This window comes from Colobus angolensis, unplaced genomic scaffold (assembly GCF_000951035.1).
Source record: "Colobus angolensis palliatus isolate OR3802 unplaced genomic scaffold, Cang.pa_1.0 Scaffold233, whole genome shotgun sequence".
NCBI classification, from domain to species: Eukaryota; Metazoa; Chordata; class Mammalia; order Primates; family Cercopithecidae; genus Colobus; species Colobus angolensis.
The window spans coordinates 4,126,985-4,145,992 of record NW_012115522.1 but is presented as its reverse complement, the minus strand read 5'-3'; the positions used below and the strand labels follow the sequence as shown (position 1 = coordinate 4,145,992).

Here is a 19,008-nt window from a genome sequence, read left to right as displayed (position 1 = left end):
TTTATTTATGAGACAGAGTCTTGCTCTGTCGCCCAGGCTGGAGTGCAGTGGCATGATCTCGGCTCATTGCAAGCTCAGCCTCCCGGGTTCACGCCATTCTCCTGCCTCAGTCTCCCAAGTAGCTGGGACTACAGGTGCCTGCCACCACGTCTGGCTAATTTTTTGTACCTTTTTAGTAGAGACGGGGTTTCGCCATGTTAGCCAGGATGGTCTCGATCTCCTGACCTCGTGATCCGCCTGCCTCAGCCTCCCAAACTGCTGGGATTACAGGCGTGAGCCACTGCACCCGGCCTAGTCTAGCCTACCTTAAACGTGCCCAGGACACTCACATTAGCCTACAGTTGGGCAGAATCATCCAACACAAAGCCTATGTCATAACAAAGCACTGAGTGTCTCATGTAATTTATTGAATACTGTACTGAAGGGGAAAAACAGAATTGTTGATGGGTACTCAAAGTACAGTTTCTACTGAATGCACATTGCCTGTGCACCGTGGTAAAGTCAAAAAATCATAAGCCAGGGACTGTTTGTATGTTTATAGCTCTGAAAATATAACAAAAGGATTCACTGAAAAAGTGAAAATGGCCAAAAAAATTGGAAATGATCCACTGAAAAAGAAATGACAAACAGGAAGTATATTTGCAACATTTATGGCAAATGGCTATTATTCTTAGTGTACAAAGCACTCTTACAAATCCACTGAGAGAAAAGACAAATATTCCAAGGGAAAAAAAGAATGTGAATTAGCATTCACAGAAGAAACATAAATGGCCGTTATGCTTGTGAAAAGGTGTACAGACTTACCAATAATCAAAGAAATGCAAATGAGGACAAACAGCGTGGCTAACCCATTAGACTGAAAAGACTGATGTCTGCGTTGGAGAGAGCAGAATCCAGGGTGATTCTTTTTTTTTTTTTTTTACATTTAAGTTCCAGGACACATGTGCAGGATGTGCAGGTTTGCTACATAGGTAAATGTGCGCCATGATGGTCTGCTGCACCTGTCAACCCATCACCTAGGTATTAAGCCCCGCATGCATTAGCTATTTATCTTGACGCTTTCCCTCTCCTCGATAATTCTTATTACACAGAAAAATCAAGAGCAGAGCATGGCAGGAAAAACCAGCAAGTGCAAGGTCCACTCCTGCCCACTCACCGTGGGCAATGATGGCCTCACTATAAAGGAATAAACACCACAACTTTCACTTTTCTCATTGACTTGATTAAATGAATTTAATAGACAAAGTATTAATCAGGCTGGAATCCTAGGGGCTTCCCACGTGACCTCATTACCCTCAAACTCAGCAAAAAGCTCAGGACTCCTACACTCCCTGGCATGGGCAGGCAGTACTGCCACATGGACAGACAGACGCTCCCCAAGTATCCCCAACCCAGTCCTGGACAAGGCAAGCCAGTCATATGGCTTTAGCCACAAAAGGAAACCAAGTAAGAGAACAATGATGAAGCTACATGACTCCACGATGACTACTGGAAAAACAACTCAACAAACTCCAGCAACAGCAGGTTCGTAATTGCTATTTGGAGTTGGAATTTCAACATGTATTTATAGCTCTGACATCGGATGACAAAATACTCCACTGAAAAAGTGAAAACTCTCTCCCACCAGTTTGTCGGTCTATTAGACATCAGAAATGTTAACGACTTCTCTCTGTTGGGCACTTATATGCATTATTTTATCTGAATTTTTATTTTGTTTTAAATCTTAGTAAGAGGGAATTGCCCTCTTTTTGGAGGAGGGGATTAGCTTGGAGGGGGTTGAGGATCCGCTGGGGAACTGGGCTTAGATTTGGAAATAGGTCTGCTTTGCGGTTACTGCCCTGGTGCCCAGTGTGTCACATAGTCCTTTCTTCCACTCTGTTCCACCAGCTCTGTGGCTCAGGGTAAACTCCACAGCCAGATGTTAATGAGGCCCTTTCCTGGGCCTAATCCTCACCTTTGGACACATAGTGGAGGGGACCACAGGCTCCTGAGGACAGCGCTCAGCAAACTGGACCAGGCATGGCTCAGCTGTCGCTAACATGAGTCTAACAGAGTGGTAATTACTAGAGGCAGCCACCTCAGAAAGCCAAAGACCAGAGCCAAGATCAAAAGTCAGAAACAAGGCTGCCAATCCACACAGGACCTGGAGGAAGAGAGGGTGCCAGGCAGAACAACCAGAGTGGGGACAGAGGGAGCCCATTCATTCATTTGATTAACAGTTATTGGTCACCTACTCACTTCACTCAATCAACAAACATTTTTATTGGTCACCTATTGTGTGCCAAGAACTCCTCTAGATAGTCGGCAATAGTGTGCCCTGTTTTCATTATATTCTGATGGGAAGGGATAAAAAGCAAATAGAAAACCAAAGGTAATTACAGGTAATAAAGTGTCATCAAGGAAATAAACCAGGGAAGTATGCCATCGAGTAAAAGAGGAGGGTGATCAGGAAAAGTTTCTTGAAGGGGACATCTGAGATTTTAATGGCAAAGATGCTGGGCATGTATTCTGGGGAGAAGACTTAGTTTGCTTAAGGGACAGAAAGAAGATGAGGCAGAGAAGTAAATGAGGTTGAGGATACGCAGGGTCAGGCAATGGCCTTGGAGGCCATGGTAAGGAATCTGGGTGGTACTGAGGGTGACTGGAAGCCCACTGGCAGTTTTAAGCAGAGGAGGGGCACTGCTGGTGTGTTTTAGTAAATGATCACCCCAGTCCGCGGAAAGCAGAATACAAAAGAAAGAAAGCACGAGGCCCAGGCAGGAGGCCCAGTGAGAGATGATGGTGACCTGGACCAAAACAGAGAGTTTGACAGAAATAACGTAAGTTTGACAGAAATAACGTATTTTAGAGATGGAGGAATAGGATTGCTGATGGAGTGGATGTGGGAACTGAAAGAAAACAAGAAATTACATGAGTCCCAGGTCATCACTGAACGCACAGGTGGCAGTGATACAATGCATGTGCCACAGGGCAGATGGTGTTGGTAGCTTTTTAAGTCACTCCTGTGGCTGCTGGCATGATCACACCTGGGTCTTTAGAAGGGCCAAAGCAGAGAAGCCACAGTGAGCATCCAGGACGTGGCTGCACAGGACCATCAGAGGTAAGGGAGCCCACCTCTACCCAGAGGGTTATGTGAGACAAAGCCAGGGCCAACGCATCTTCACTCCTCCCCCGACTGCCCTGAGTGGACCCAATCTCCCCATTGGGGACTCAGCCCCATCGTTCACTCACCTGATTGTGCTTGGCGATGGCCTCATAGGAGCGCCGCATGGCCCAGAAGGCCTTGGCCTTCTCCCGCAGCGCATGCTCCATGTTCCTGCACTTGGCCTGATGTGGGAATGAAAGGAAGACAGGTTAGGGCTGGAAGTTGGGTCGGGAGGGCAGACACATCACATTTACAACTGGGACTCCACTTCAACACAAGTGTAACTCAAATGCATTTGCCGAACCCCATCCATGCCAAGTGCTGTGGGCACAGATGGTAAGTACAGTCCTGATCCTGAATCAGACATCTATGGGATAAAGGGCCCTCAGATATCCTCTAAGGCCCTCAGATATCCTCTAGTTCAGCCTGGTACAGACTGGGAGATGGGGCTGAGAAGTGACCTGCTCTCATGTTGGTCACAGAACCAGCTAGAAGAGTGTCCCATGAGGGCCAAAAGCTGGTTCATGCTGGGTCTGAATCCCTGAGCTGTGCAGACAACTGCAGACAGTGTGGTCACAGGTTCCCTTTGCAATTTCCTAGACTGAATGGGTCTGCAATCTCTAACGGGCAGTAACTGACAATGGGGGTGGAGCCGGTCATTTCCCATGGGGTTCAGTTACCTCCCATGAGGCCTTACCTCAACCTGCCCCTCCATACCCCTCCCGCATCCTGATATTCTAACACTGCTTGGATCGCATGGAATACTTTAATCAGCAGGCACAAATATTTTTCGTTTAGTAGTTTTTGTTTCTTAAACTTTAATGATTGTTTCTGATGTCCCTGGACGACCTGAAGAACCACGACAGTGTTTTATGTTGGATTCCTGCCTCTCGCATCTGAGGCCTATCATTTTCTCTCCCTCTTTATCCTTTTTGATCTACAGTCTCAGAAAGCATCTGAAGTTTTTTCTTAAGAAAAACAATTCAAACAATTATAAATGGTTATCATGTATTCAGCACTTACTCTGTGCCAAGGACTATGCCAATTACTTGAGAATTTATGTCATTTAATCATCACTCCTCCCTAGCAGATAAGTTATATTACTGGTCCCATTTACAGATGAGAAAGTGAGGCACAGAAGGGAAATGACCAGCTCAAGGGCACACAGCTAGTACGTGAACCTGGATAGCTGTGGAGGCAGCTGCTGAGACAGCACCCAGTGATCCCTCCCTCCTGTGAGATGAGTGTTTTAAGCTGCTAAATGTTAGGGTGACTGGTTATGCAGCCATAAATTATACAGGTGTCCCCCAAAACCTTATTCCCATCTGGACCTGATTTAGATGACAAATCTGGACTTCGGGCTGATGCTGTAAAGGGATGAGATGTTTGGGGAGCTTGGGAGAGGGCAAGTGCATTTTGCATGTGGGAGGGATATGACTCCTTGTGGGCAAAGGTCAGATTCAGGCAGGCAGCCTCTAAAGTGGCCCCAATGACCCTCAATTCCTGGTACTCATGCCCTTGTGAAATCCCCTGTCCTGTGGGCTAGTGACTTGCTTCTGACCAAAAGGATGTGGGCAAGTGATACTAAGTCACCTCAGAGGTTAGGTGACAAAGGCTGTGCACACCCTGCCTTGCTCTCTCTAGCTTGCTCACTGGGATGGCAGCCAGCTGCCCATGTGGTCAGCTGCCCTGGGAGTGACTGTTGGGGCAAGAAACTGAGAGTAGCTTCTGACTTACAGCCAGTGAGGGACTCATACTCTCCGGCCAACAGCCAGTGAAGACCTGAATCCTGCCAACAACTACACATGTGAGTGTAAATGAGGATCCTGCCCTAGCTGAGCCTTCAGATGAGACCACAGCTCCGTACCTACAGCCCCTCACGACAGGCCTTGAGGCAGAGGCACCCAGAGCTAAGGCAGGCCCAATTCTTGACCCACAGAAACTCAAAGATAATAAATGTTTGTTTTAAGGCATGAAGTTTTCAGGCAATTTGCTAGGAAATAGAAAACTAGCCCATTGGCTAGAATTAGCCCACAATACTCTGACTGCAGCCCCTCATGAGACACCTTGAGGCAGAGGCACCCAGAGCTAAGGCAGGCCCAATTCCTGACCCACAGAAACTCAAAGATAATAAATGTTTGTTTTAAGGTGCTAAGTTTTAGGGCAATTTACTAGGAAATAGAGAACTGGCCCATTGGTCCCACTCAGTAGCCCATTCCTTTAAGTCTTACAGTACAGAAAACAAAATGGTTACTGATTTCATTTTCTGCAGTTTTGTTTTATTTTCAACTCATTTTGATCTTCTCATCTTAAGTGAGAATATTTAGATTAGTATGGTATTGTTTCTATAGATCAATTCGGGGAAAACTGAAAGGCTTAAATACTGACTCTACTAATCCACGAACATAATATATCTCACCAGTTACTTAATGTTCTTTGATATCTCTCAATGAAGTATATTTTTCCCTATCAGAGTTTTGCATATTTTTTGTTAATTTCTTCCTAGATATCTTATTTTTTATATTATTGTAAACATATTTTTAAATAAAAAAAAACCAAAACAGGGTCTCCCTCTGTCACCCAGGTTGCAGTGCAGTAGTGCAATCATAGCTCACTGCAGCCTCCTGTGCTCAAGTGATCCTCCCACCACCTCAGCCTCCCAAGTAGCTGGAACTACAAGCCTGCACCACCACACCTGGCTAATTTGTTTTAACTTTTTGTAGAGACAGGGCTATGTTGTGCAAGCTGGTCTCAAACTCCTAGGCTCAAACAATCCTCTGGCCTCAGCCTCCCAAAGTGCTGGGATTACAGGTGTGAACCTCCATCTGTGTTTTATTTTGTATTTGCTAGTGATACATAGAAATACAACTGGTTTTGTATCTTGATTTTGGATTCAGCATTCACCTAAACTTATTAATACTCATGATTTAACTGTAGAATCTTTACTCTCTACACATAGAACTCTCAGTGCAAAAATACGCAACCATATTATCTACACGCCAGTTTTTCTTCCCTTCTTTCCAAACCTTACATCTTTTATTTATAATTCTTGCCTTAGTTCCTTGACAAGGTTATCCTGCACAAAACTGAATAGAGTTGGTCATAATGGGCATTCCTGTCTTTTTCTTGATGTCAGTAAGAAAGCTTTCAATGTTTTGCCATTAAATGTGATATTTGCTATAAGTTTTTTTGCTAGATATCCTTAATCGAACTAATAAAATTCCTTCCATTCCTAGTTTCCTGCTTTTTTAATCACAAAAAGATGGTAAATTTTATCAAATGTTTTTTCACTGAGATAATTATATTAAGCAACACAGAATTAGGTTTCGTTTTGTTATCCAGTCATGTCAACATTTTCATTTAACTGGAGCATTTAACACATAATTACCGACATGTTTCCATTTAAATCTGCCACCTTGTTCTGAGCTATTTGTCTTGCTTGTTCTATTTTTCTTTTTCTTCCTTTCCTTTTTTAAAATTTACTGTACATTTTTTTACTCCACTTTTCCCCTTCTGTGCATCTAGTAGTTAACCTAGGAAATATGACATGTAAGAAGTGTGAATTTGAATGCATCTAAACAATATTCTTTTGTTTGCTTTTGGTATTAATTTTAACCCTAAATATGCTTGGATTACAAATAGAACTACCACTCAAGGGACCTGCCTGTAGCCCAAGGAGCACATGAATGGGCAGAAGCAGGGGCCCAAGACAGATCTGGAACATCCCCCAGCCCCAAGCTCAGGAGAGCAAAGAAGCCTTGATGTTAGCATCACATTATAACACTGAAGTTTTTTTTTTTTTTTTTTTGGTTTGAGATGGAGTCTCACTCTTGTTGCCCAGGCTAGAGTGCAATGGCGCGATCTCGGCTCACTGCAACCTGTCTCCCAGATTCAAACAATTCTCTTGCCCCAGCCTCCCGAGTGGCTGGGATTACAGGCTACGCCCAGCTAATTTTTGTATTTTTAGTAGAGACAGGGTTTCACCAGGTTGGCCAGGCTGGTCTCGAACTCTTGGCCTCAGGTGATCCGCCCGCCTCGGCCTCCCAAAGTGTTGGGATTACAGGCGTGAGCCACCGCGCCTGGCCTACGTGAAAGATTATTTAGTTATAAACACACACAAAATAGGTTTTTATTCATACTAAAGGATCCAGAATGTGATCATATAGACTACATGATTTCCCAAAAATGACAAATTGATTCCTTAAGTATCAAATTTCAATTGCATATTGAATACCTTAATATGCTACCCACAATTTTCATTAACATGTTACCCACAATTTTCATTAACAGGACAGGTGCTCTGTGGTATAGCTGGAAGTAGGAAGGTAGGGGCAAGGGAAAGAATGAGAATCATTGCACAAGGTCTTCACAGCCCTTTTGCAAGTACTTACCAAAGTGCTAGAGTTGCATTTGAAACCAGCTCTGTCTGCTCCGAGCCAGGTTTTCTGCCCTGTGAGACTCTGTTGCTCTGCCTGGTTCCCACCTACTTCCTCCAACTAACCCAACATCACCTTGAAAAGTCGGCTCTAGTATCTCTCATTTCTTCCAGGAAGCCCCCTGATCTTGCCAGCTCTGGTTCCATTCCAGGGGCTCATAGCACCCTGGACACCTCTGTCTCCGCACTCACTATGCAGGGTAATAGCTTCTCTTTCCTGAGGGCAGGTCTTAACCTCCAGGTCCTCTCTACCTCGCACAGTGGTGCTCAGTACACTTCTGCAGAACGAATGCTTGCTCTGCAAGGTGAGAGACTTTGTTTGTCCCCTGCATATCCAAGTCCCTGCATAAAGTAGATGTTCAGTTAACCACCTGCCCAGTCAATGAGTACATGGAATGCCTGTGTTTTCTGCTATACCACCGTGCCTCCTGGACTGAAGGTTAGGAGGGCTGGTTTGGAGCCTTGTCTTTGTCACTACCCACTGGTGAGTTGGTAAAAGTTCCTTCTCTCTTCAGCTATCAGGCTCCTCACCTTAAAAATCAAGGCAGAGAAGTTTCTACAGTCTCTCAAATTTCACCATTTGTTTTCAGGCAGATTGATGCAGCAGCCAAGAGTTCTGGCACCTGGCCGTCCAGGTTCAAATCCCAGCACCTCCACCTAGTAGCAGGTGATCTTGAACATGTTCCTTCACTTTTCTGCACCTCCATTTCCTCATCTAGATAAGAGGGGTAAAAAAATACTACTAAACTCAAAGGACTGCTGTGAGGACTCCACAAGTCAATACCTGTAAGATGCTTACATGAGAGTGGCTGGCACATGCTGTGCATTTGGCATAGCTCTTAAGTGCCACCTACATGCCAGGTAACCTAACTCACCTGCTGGATATGGTCCACGTTTCTTAAATGAACAGCAAAAATGCATGGAGGATAACTTGAGCTCATCCAAATTCCCTTCTTATGCAACTCCAACTCAGTCTCCCAGATCTGTCTTTCCCCTATGTGTTCAGACCTCGTTCCGAAGCAGGTGTCTGCCATGGAGCCCACTGCTGGAGGCCATCACTCAGGAGCCTCAGTGTGCAGAGTCTAGTGAGACACCCCCCACTGTCCCCATCTCCCAATACCACTGGGCACAGGCCTGGACAAGCAAGCAACAATGTCCTCTGGTGCAACCGAAGAGCTGGTAAGTCCTTGCCTAAAAGCTGGGGATCAGGATGGGGTGAGTGGTTAGGAAATGGGGAAAAGCATTGGAAGGGGGAAGACTTGGAATGTGGCTCAAGAGGTATCGAGAGTACCCTCGGGTTAGATCCAGCCAGATGGACTCTAAGATGTTGACCCCAGAAGGGGAGAGAGGGCTGGAGCTGGGACAGGGAGAGGCTGTGGCAAAGAGTGGTCATCATGCCAGTCCTGTGAGATGGGTAAGACATGGTCTGGATAAGACAAGGGTCTGGACAAGGCAGCTCAGCATAAGCCTTCTGTTGAAGATGTAAGCTGGAGAGCACTGGACTGAGAGGCAGGAATCCTGAGTTCTGACCTTAGAACTTCATGTATGTAAGAGACAGGGTCTTGCACTGTTGCCCAGGCTGGAGTGCAGTGGAGTCATAGCTCACTGCAGCCTCAAATACCTGGCCTCAAGCAGTCCTCTCATCTCAACCCCTCTAGTAGCTGGGATTACAGGTATGTGCCACCACACCTAGCTAATTTTTTTCTGCTTTGGTGCAGGATCTTGAACTCCTGGCCTCAAGCAATTCTCCTGCTTCAGCCTCCCCAAGCACTGGGATTATAGGCATGAAACACAGTAGCCTTGATCCACCTCTTACTACTGAGATGTAACCATTTCCACTCAAGATGTAACCATTCCATCACAATGGAATGACAAACAGTCTGTGTCTGAGGATGTTTTCATTTAATGGTAACCTAAACCAATACTAAGACAATCCAACTCCAAGTCATGGAATAAACAGCGCTGACACATGCTTTCAGTTCACAACTTCAGCACCAGCATTTGTATTTTCTTTTTTTTCGAGACAGAGTCTTGCTCTGTTGCCCAGGTTGGAGGGCAGTGGCACGATCTCAGCTCACTGCAACCTCCACCTCCCAGGTTCAAGCAATTCTCCTGCCTTAGCCTCCCAAGTAGCTGGGATTACAGGCACCCGCCACCATGCTGGGTTAATTTTTGCATTTTTAGTAGAGGGGGGTTTCATCATACTGGCCAGGCTGGTCTCGAACCCCATGACCTCATGATCCGCCTGCCTTGGCCTCCCAAAGTGCTGGGATTACAGGCGTGCGCCACCATGCCTGTCCACCATTCGTATTTTCTTAACAGCTTACTTGATATCAAGCCATACAACTTTCATTGTCTTGTCCTGATAAGGAAAGAAGAGAAATACACATAGCAGGTAAAGAATGTGCCACACCCAAATGAAGGCCAATCCCGTAACAAGAAAGCTCCAGAGCTCTTCAGAGAAATTTGGGTGGATTAGTCACTTGGAACAGAGTAATGGGAGAATCAGAAGTATCTTGGCCAGGAGTAGAGATTTTGTTCCAGCAAAATAAAACTTTAGAATTAGTATTTTAAGTGGAATGTTATTGATTTTAGTTTTGTATTCAATCTGTTCACTTCCTTTGGTTTTATTGCTTATATGTGGCGTGAGCAAGTGCTATGTATACCAGGTTTGCGTTTGTATGCATGTAAGTAATAAAATAATTTAACTCTCACTGCTGGACTATTTTTTCCCTTAAGAAGAATGTGTACTTGTTCAAGTTTGAGAAACACCGCACTAGGATTTCTGAAGGTCCTTCTAAGCACTGTTCCTTGCTAGAGCTCTGCTGTAAGCATGATGCCAGATTCCCAAATCTCATCAGTCCTTCCATCATGTGCCACTGCACCTACGACAAAAATCCCAGCTCCTTAGCATGACCCTCTGTGTCCTGCGGGATCTGTCCTGCACTCCCTCGTCCCCACGCGAAACATCTCTCGGTCACTGCACACCCCAACGCTGCGCCCCGCGCCCCAACCCCCTCCCCCCACACACACTCCTGGCCGCCCCTCAATCAGCTCCTCTCAGCGAAATCACTTCCTTGGAGACTCGTTCCCACGCTCCACCAAACAAAAGCAGCCTCCCCCTTACAATCTCCCACCACATCCTGTACTGTCTTTCTCAGGAACATTGAGCTGAAACTATGTAATTATTAGTGAGATGATACAACCATGCTCACGAAGGGAAGATCTAGGACTGTCCTGCCCTGTACTGGACATGCAGTACTGGCACACAACCAGTACCTTCTGCCGTCCTGACAGTGGTCAACAGCCACTCAAACCCCTAACACATAGTCAGCTGCCCACACAAGTCTGAGATGAGAGAAACCTCTCTCAATGTCCAGGATCAGCATGAACTGAACAGGGCTCCAGGTGATCTTTAGAGCTACTTGCTCTGTGACTCTAGACAAGTTTCTTACCCTCTCTATGATTCTATCATTGTCTATAAAATGGGGATAATAGCACCTAACTGTAGCAAGCTGAATAATTATTCCCCCCAAAAGATGTCCCCATTCTAATCCCCAGAACCTGTGAATATGTTACCTTGTATGGCAAAAGGGACTGTGCGGATGATTAAATTAAGGATCTTGCTGTGGGGAGGTTATCCTGGATTACCTCGGTGGACCCAATGTCATCACAGGGTCCTTATGAGAGGGAGGTAGTAGAACTGGTCAAAGAAGGCAAAGTGACAACAGACGCAGAATGAAAGGACACACTTCAGAGCTGGAGGAAGGGGGCCTCTGCAAGCTGGAGAAGGCAAGGAAAGAAATTCTCCCTGGAGCTTCCAAAAGGACTGTAGCCCTAAAGATACCTCGATTTTAGGACTTCTGACCTCCAGAACCATAAGAGAACAAACTTGTGCTATTTTAAACCATCACATTTGTGGCTGTGTATTACGACAGTAACAGAAAACTAACACAGAACCTGAAAATAAGTTTTTGTAAGCATTAAATTTGTTGACGTGTGAACACTGAAAAGCATCTAGCACAGAGTGAGCACTGAAATGTGTCCGCTGGGATGATTCTGGCAAAGTAATCATTTTCTAAAGCACACATCCCATCACAAACTCCCCCGTTTAGAATCTTTCAGGGCTCCCCACAGCACACAACCGAAAACTCCCTCAGCGAAGCACACAGCTTCTTACCTAGTCCCTTCTTACCAAGGGGTGGGGGGAATCTTCCCATACTGCTCCCCCACAACCACCTACCTTGAATCACACAGCACTACATCTTGTCTATTGACTGTCTATGCCCCCTGCTCAAATGAGAATTCCATGAAGCTAAGAAGAGGCCACGACACCCAACAGCCATCAGTACCCATTTGTCTAGTAAATGAGTGATTTGCACCCTGCATCAGGCTGACCACGCTCGGCTCTCATTCTTCTCAGATCCATTTGGGACTAGACTACTCAGGCCCTGACATTATCTTGAGTGTCCACTGACTTGACACCATCGTTCTTCTGCTAAAACCCCCAGCTGCTGTTCACAGCAAGGGTGAGCCACAGGCCTCCTGGATCCTCCTGCACTTCCATACTCATTCTAACTACCCTGAAATTCCCTTGGTGCCCGGAAAGTCAGGCTTTCCCACTTTCAAATGTTGCTGCCTCTACCTGAAATACACTCTTTCACCTGGCTGACACCTCCTCTTCCCTTGGGTCTCTGCTGGAAGCTCCTTGAGGCTGGAAATTATCTATCTTGCCTCCTGCAGTATCCCTGGGACCCTGCAGTAGCAGGCATCTGCTGGTGCATGGCTCTCTGCTCTTGAATCCTAGCTTGGCCCCAACCTGGGGGCTCTGCCTGGATATTTTCAGCCTTGACCCCTGCCCATCTCCTGATCAGCACCTCGGCCAGCCAAATAGGGATCAATCATGACCTGAACCATGATCCCTCCTTGACCTGGGCCCCAGACCCCAGGCTGGCCAGCACTTATTCCAGCTGTTCCAAATCAGGATCTGCTACTTCCGCCAGTGGAAACAGGAAAAGCATCGACATGGACCCATGTTAAGCAAAAACGGTGACAGGAGTAAAAGGATTACTCATTAAGACATGCATACTGACAGCATCCTTACATTCCCCTTCACTTTGTCAAATGCATATGGAGTGGTAACAGACTTCTGTATTTAAACAGGTATTGCAAAAAAAGAAGGCAGGGCTGCAGAGGAGCCCAGAGACCAGGCACTGGGGACTCGGGCAGCTCCTCCTCTCCAGTCCATGCAGCTTCGGGCCAGCTACCCAGTGTTCTCCCAACTGGGACTCTGACTTATGCATTAGCAGGTGATGAAATAAATTCAATATTTCACATGCTGGGTAATTTTTTAAAAGTAAAGTAACAGAAGCCAGGCGGAGTGGCTCACGCTTGTAATCCCAGTAGTTTGGGAGGCAGAGGCGGGCAGATTACTTGAGGCCAGGAGTTCCAGACCAGCCTGGCCAACATGGTGAAACCCTGTCTCTACTAGAAATTAAAATTTAAAAAAAAAAGTGTTGGTACATGCCTGTAATCTCAGCTACTCAGGGGGCTGAGGCACCAGAATAGCTTGAACCTGGGAGGCGGAGGTTGCAGTGAGCTGAGAGCACGCCACTGCATTCTAGCCTGGGCGACAGAGGTCTCAAAAAAAAAAAAAAAAAAAAAGTTAAGTAACAGAAAATGCCAGAGTGCCATGGACATGTTCAGAAAACTTGTTTCAACTGATACATATGTTCTGGGTCACAAGGGAAAATGCACTGCTTCCTATGGGCTAAGATTAAACGTTTTGGAAAATGCTGACTTAGGCTAACCCTTATCTTCTGTTCATTTTTCCTTCCTATACCGAAGAATTCTCCATGTTAGTTTTGCCCTGTAAGTTGCTCCTGGGTTTATGTATAGCCACTAGAACTGTAGGTATGGAGATGCTGGTTTATAAACCAGAATAAGCCAGTCAGCCAGCTAGGGTCAGAGGCCTCTCCCCCAGATAATACAAACCGTGGGATCAGCTTGGCAAGTAGGTGACTGGTTTGGGGGAAATCTTAAGGTTCCACAGCCCTGGCCAGGTCTGTGGCTCCTCCTCCACTTCTAAACTGAGTGTGCCAAGCTACAGGGCTCGTGGGCTGCACCCACTTCCGTGCCGCTTAAAGGGACCTGGGCCACACCCGGCTGGCACAAGGGATGCATGGCCTGGGCCCTTCAGAAGCAAATGTCGCTGTCTTGGGAACATCATGTAACCTCAGCTCTCACTTTCTGTCTGCATTCTCTTCTCCTAGCACGGACCCCTGGGCCGACCTTGAAGAAGCAGCCGGGCCCTATAGTTGGAGAGGTGGGGTCCTGCAAGCTGGGAGCGAGACGCAGGCACACTGGGCTCTGGCAGGCAGGACAGGCGGGAGCAGCAGAGCCAAGGGGTTCCGGGTTCCAGTCCCGGCTCGGCCGCCTCGTGCAAACCGCTGCTCTTACCCGAAAGTCGTGGGCAGTGTCCTTCACCGGCTGCACGCGGTGCCCCTGGTGTCGGGGGTCGGCCTGGCAGGAGCAGCACAGCAGCTCCTTGTCCTCCAGGCAGAAGAGGCTGAGCTGGCCGCGGTGCAGGCGGCAGACGCGCGAGAAGCGGTAGCTGGTCCAGCGTGCGCCCTCGGCCTCTTCGCGCAGCAGCTTCTCCACCAGGTTGTTGAGGGTGTGGTTGGTGCGCAGGTCGGCGGGCGACGCGCGGTCTTTGCACACCGGGCAGGTGGGCGACACCTGCACTTCCCAGCAACGGCTCACGCACCCGCGGCAGAAGTTGTGGCCGCAGCGCAGAGTCACTGCGTCGCGGAAGGGGTCGTAGCAGACGGCGCAGAGCAACTCCTCCTTGAAGGAGCGGGAAGGCCCGGGAGACACGTCGGGGCTCAGCTCCATGGCACGAGCAGCCGGCCCGGGATCCCGGAACTTTTGCTCCGGCCCCTCCCACCCGTCTGGCGCCCGGAGGAGCCCCACCCACTTCCGGTGTGCACGGGAAATTCTGGGAGAGCGGGACGTGCCTTGTGCCCGCAGTTCCTGCCTGCTCGGCTCGGGGCGGGTCCCTGGCGGGGGTAGCACCGTAGGGTCTCCCAGGCGGCGCGGTAGGTCTTCCGTGTCACTGGAAACCTACTTCCGGCTGGAAATGGGAACAGGAGCCCGTTCCTTAACCAATCCCCGGGAACGTCAGGCCCGCGGATGGGAGAAACCAGCGATCCCAACTTCCTGCTTCCGAAGTAGTGGCTGGGTCTTAAAGCACCGTGAGTGCAATTACTACTTAAGGTTTACAGCGCCTTTTTGAGGACCTATGCCACTCTTGCATTAGTCGTTTACTTATTTTGGCCAGTCTTCTTCTAGTCCGCCGCGGTAAGGAGAAACAAGAGAGGGGAGGCGGCAGAAGAGCTCCGAGAAAACCTGATTCTTGTCCTGTGGTTGAAAAAGTGAACAAGTGATCATGTTTCAAAGTCCATTTACTCATGAGTACAATAGCTGTAATATCTCTGTTTCCATGAAATGTGAGGATTCAAATGAAATAAATGTGGAAAGTGCTCATGACAAGCACTGTTTTAATGGGCAAGTCCCATTAAAACAGTGAAATTAAGGACGTCTGCAAAGTTTAGCTGAGATAACTAGAGTTCATGCTCAATTCTTGCCCGGTACAATAGGCCTGGATGGTTCCTTCAAATTCTCATTCCTGCTTCAGGTTGATCACTTTACAGCCTCCGGACGCAGAATACTTTTCACATGATGCACTTTCATTCCTGTTCTGTTGGGAGACAATTCACATGTGTCATGTTCCTGCATATCTTGAGAGAGCAGAGGCACTGACTGCCTTTTTCCAACTAGCTTTTCAAGGATGTTTCTGCATTGAATAGCCCTGGAAGGCAGAATTCTTGTCTCTCCAAAGATCTGGCAGATTTATTCCCAATTATAAGAGATTTGAGTTTCCTAAACTTGGGGCCCCTCTCCTGTAATGCAACTTATTGTGGCCTTCATCACATAGTCTTGCAAGAATTAGGGCTCAGAAACTGGCCCAATGACAATATTGTAACTACTATTATTGCTGTTAGTATTGTCCTTTGTCTCTGATCCAGAAGTCTCATATCTTTTACCAGTATTCATAAAATTTTGGCATGCAAACTTGTTAGTGTTGAAACTCAGATAAGAATAACCCAAAATGATGGCCTCAAAAGCAGTTTTTCTCTGCTCTCCTGCCCTCCTATCTCTCAGTCCCCAAGGATAGCCATAGAAACTAGAATTCTTTTTCCCCAAGGCAGGTCATAGAAACCAGAACCCCTTTTTCCTAAAGCCAGTCTTGAAACCTTAAAATATTAGTCTAACTTTCTCTCTGCCTTTCTGTGGAAACTGTCCATAAAGAAATTATCTGACCTACCTTGTTTGATTGTAGGCTATAAGAGCCCGATTCCAGAGAGGGTCCTGCCCCATACCTGTTAGGGGTAGAAGGTGTCTGAGTTAGGAGCAGTGAATCTGTATGTCTGCAGCAACCTCAATTCTTGCCTCCTTAGAAGAAAGAATTAGACTGAGGGGCATGATATGGTTTGGCTGTGTCCCCACCCCAAATCTCATCTTGAATTGTAATCCCCATAATTCCCACATGTCAAGGGAGAGACCAGGTGGAGGTAATTGAATCATGGGGGTGGTTTTCCCCATGCCATTCTCCTGATAGTGAGTGAGTTCTCACGAGATCTGATGGCTTTCTAAGTGTTTGGTAATTCCTGCTATGTTCATTCTCCTTCCTTCAGCCTTGCAAAGGAGGTGTCTTGCTTCCCCTTCACCTTCCACGGTGATTGTAAGTTTTCTGGGGCCTCCCCAGTCATGTGGAACTGTGAGTCAATTAAACCTCTTTCCTTTATAAATTACCCAGTCAGTCTAAGGCAGTTCTTTATAGCAATGTGAAAATGAACTAATACAGGGCATAAGGCAGAAAAAGAAACTGAGGCAACTTTCAGAGCAAGAGTGGAAGTTTATTAAAAAGTTTTAGGACAGGAAAGAAAGTACACTTGGAATAGACCCAAGCGGGCAACTTGAGGAACAAGTGTAGCATTTAACCCTGATCCTGGGACTTCATATGCTGGCCCACTTCTGGGGTCTTGCTGCCCTCTCCCTTCATTCTTCCCTCAGCGTGAGCTGCCCGAATGCACAGTGCCCTCCTTATGCTTGGGAGCTGAGCATGCACCGTGTGCTTAGGAATTTGTACACATGCCCATCTGAGGTTTTCTTCCCTTTTCCAGTGGAATGCCCCCTGAAAGTCATACTCCACTATTTTGTCTCTTAATGTGCATGCCCAAGCTCACTCACCCAATTTCTGAAATTTTATTGGAAGCTGATTACCAATCTCAAGTGTTTTTATCTGTTTGGGAAATTGCCTATGTCTGGCACCTGCATTAATATCAATTAACACTTTAGTGTGACAGCTGTGGACCATCAGGGAATTGTCTGTCTTTGGTCCAGCTGCCAGATTATCCATTTTAGAAAGGCAGTGTGATAACTGTGGAACCATCACCTGGCATTCTTGCTTGAGGGGTTTGGGGCGGGTAGAGCCCTCTCCTGCCCTGCTCATGCCTGTCTAACTACATGTAACATACCCGGAAGGAAGAAATGCATGTTCATAGAGGCCAAGAAAAATCTAGACAGACAGGCCTAGGTTCCCCACTCAGTTTATTAACATTAGCTCATACTCTTTTGTCCAATCATATTTCTATTCAGCTACTCATACTTTGTTGAACCTAAGCATGAAAATGAGCCATTTCCCCTGTATCTTTCGATCTTCATTCTGAAGGCTCCGATGTCACATAAAACTATGATCAGACCAGGCCAGGTGCCGGTGGTGGCTCATACCTGTAACCCCAGCACTTTGGGAGGTCGAAGCAAGGCCTTGAGCTCACAAGTTCAAAACCAGCCTGGGTAACATAGCAAAACCCCATCTCTACAAAAAACTACAACAAGCCAGGTGTGGTGGTGTACACCTATAGTCTGAGGCAGGAAAATAGGGTCTGGAGGCAGGGAACATAAGGGCAATTCACACTTCAGCTGCGACAGGAAATATCCTCTCCATTTACATAGGGCATACCCCAAGTAACCAGTGGAGTCCTCTGGAGGGTATTTAAACTCCCAAAAGTTCTGTAACGGGGCCTTTGAGCCCCTATTCTCAGGCTGGCTCCCACACTGTGCAGTGTACTTTCATTTTCTATAAAACCCTTCATGCCTTCCCTGCTTAGTTTGTGTGTTTTTTCCAGTTTTTTGTTCAAGATGCCAAGAACCTGGGCACCCTCCACCATTAACAGTCCCAGCTACTCTGGAGGCTGAGGTGGGAGAATTGCTTGAATCCGGGAGGTGGCAGTGAGTCAAGATTATGCCACTGCACTCCAGTCTGGGTGACAGAGCCAGACCCTGTCTCAAAAATAAATAAATAAATAAATTTCTATCCCTTTCCTCTTCTCAACCTTTTTGTCAGTGATTTGCCGTGAAACTTCAAGGGGCGAGGAGACGTTTTCCCTTGGCCCACACATTAGCTTGCAAGTAGGGTAAAATCTCAGACCTTTAAAGTTCTTAACAGTTTCCTTCCACACTTTTCCTCAGAATAGTCCTTTCCTCACAATGACAAGGGGCGAATACCACTAATTCTGATTGCCTTCAGTGTTTCTTAAATGTGGTTCATGGTTCCCCTGCAATTACCTGGGGAGTTTTCTAAAAGCAGTTTCCTCGGCCCACTTTAATCTACTCACCTCTGTTGTGGAAAGTGAGGCCCAGGAATCTTCATTTTCACATGCACGCTAGGTGATTTTCAGGTGCAAAAAATGTTTGAAAGCAATTATCCTAGGTCTATTCACCCAACAAGTTGTTGGATCTCCAGCTATGGTTAGTGGTTCAAAAATTAACCTTAGAGGCAGTATCCAAAAAAGCCACAAGGTGGGGCTAACAACACTACACTCCAGATAGCCCTTTCACCTCCCCCAGCAGAGAATCTTATCTTGTCTCATTCTCTTTCATTGTGTTCTCTTATCTGTGTGTCCCAGTTGCTTTGTGAATTGATATGTGTTGCTGTCTATGTGTTTCATTCTGTTCTTACCTGATCTTTCTTATTTTGTTGGGTTTTATTTTTTTCTCATATTCTGAATGGGGCCACAAATCAAAAACAAGAAGGAAGAGTAGAAATTGTATCTTTTAAACTACAATACAAAGGTTAACATTAAACCAATAAGGCTCTTCAATCATTCTGGAAATCCAGAAAGGACTTAGTTCTAGTCCAAGCTCCACCACTACCCAGGGGCAGGACCTGAGGCATATTATTTCACTTTTCTAACTTGCTTTTCCTCCACTATAAAAGAAAAGATGAAACTAATTGCTCCAAGTTCTTACCAACTCAGATGCTCTGAAATTGTTTTATTCTTTGCATATGGGGGTGGGGGGCAGG

At 46.6% G+C, this 19,008-nt stretch overlaps 1 protein-coding gene across 2 annotated transcripts in view; it reads right to left on the bottom strand.

The window, feature by feature from the left end:
* TRIM35 (tripartite motif containing 35) overlaps positions 1-19,008 on the bottom strand; it is a 39,333-nt gene that overhangs the window by 10,656 nt on the left and 9,669 nt on the right. Inside the window, exons 3-4 of one of the 2 annotated variants that reach the window (XM_011944593.1) lie at positions 14,040-14,528; positions 3,232-3,327 (exon numbers count right to left, since the gene is read on the bottom strand). In XM_011944593.1, the coding sequence (XP_011799983.1) occupies positions 3,232-3,327; positions 14,040-14,474 (531 nt within the window). In that variant the 5' untranslated portion in view covers positions 14,475-14,528. The remainder of the gene's footprint in view (positions 1-3,231; positions 3,328-14,039; positions 14,529-19,008) is intronic. The other variant, XM_011944594.1, reaches the window with a different exon arrangement.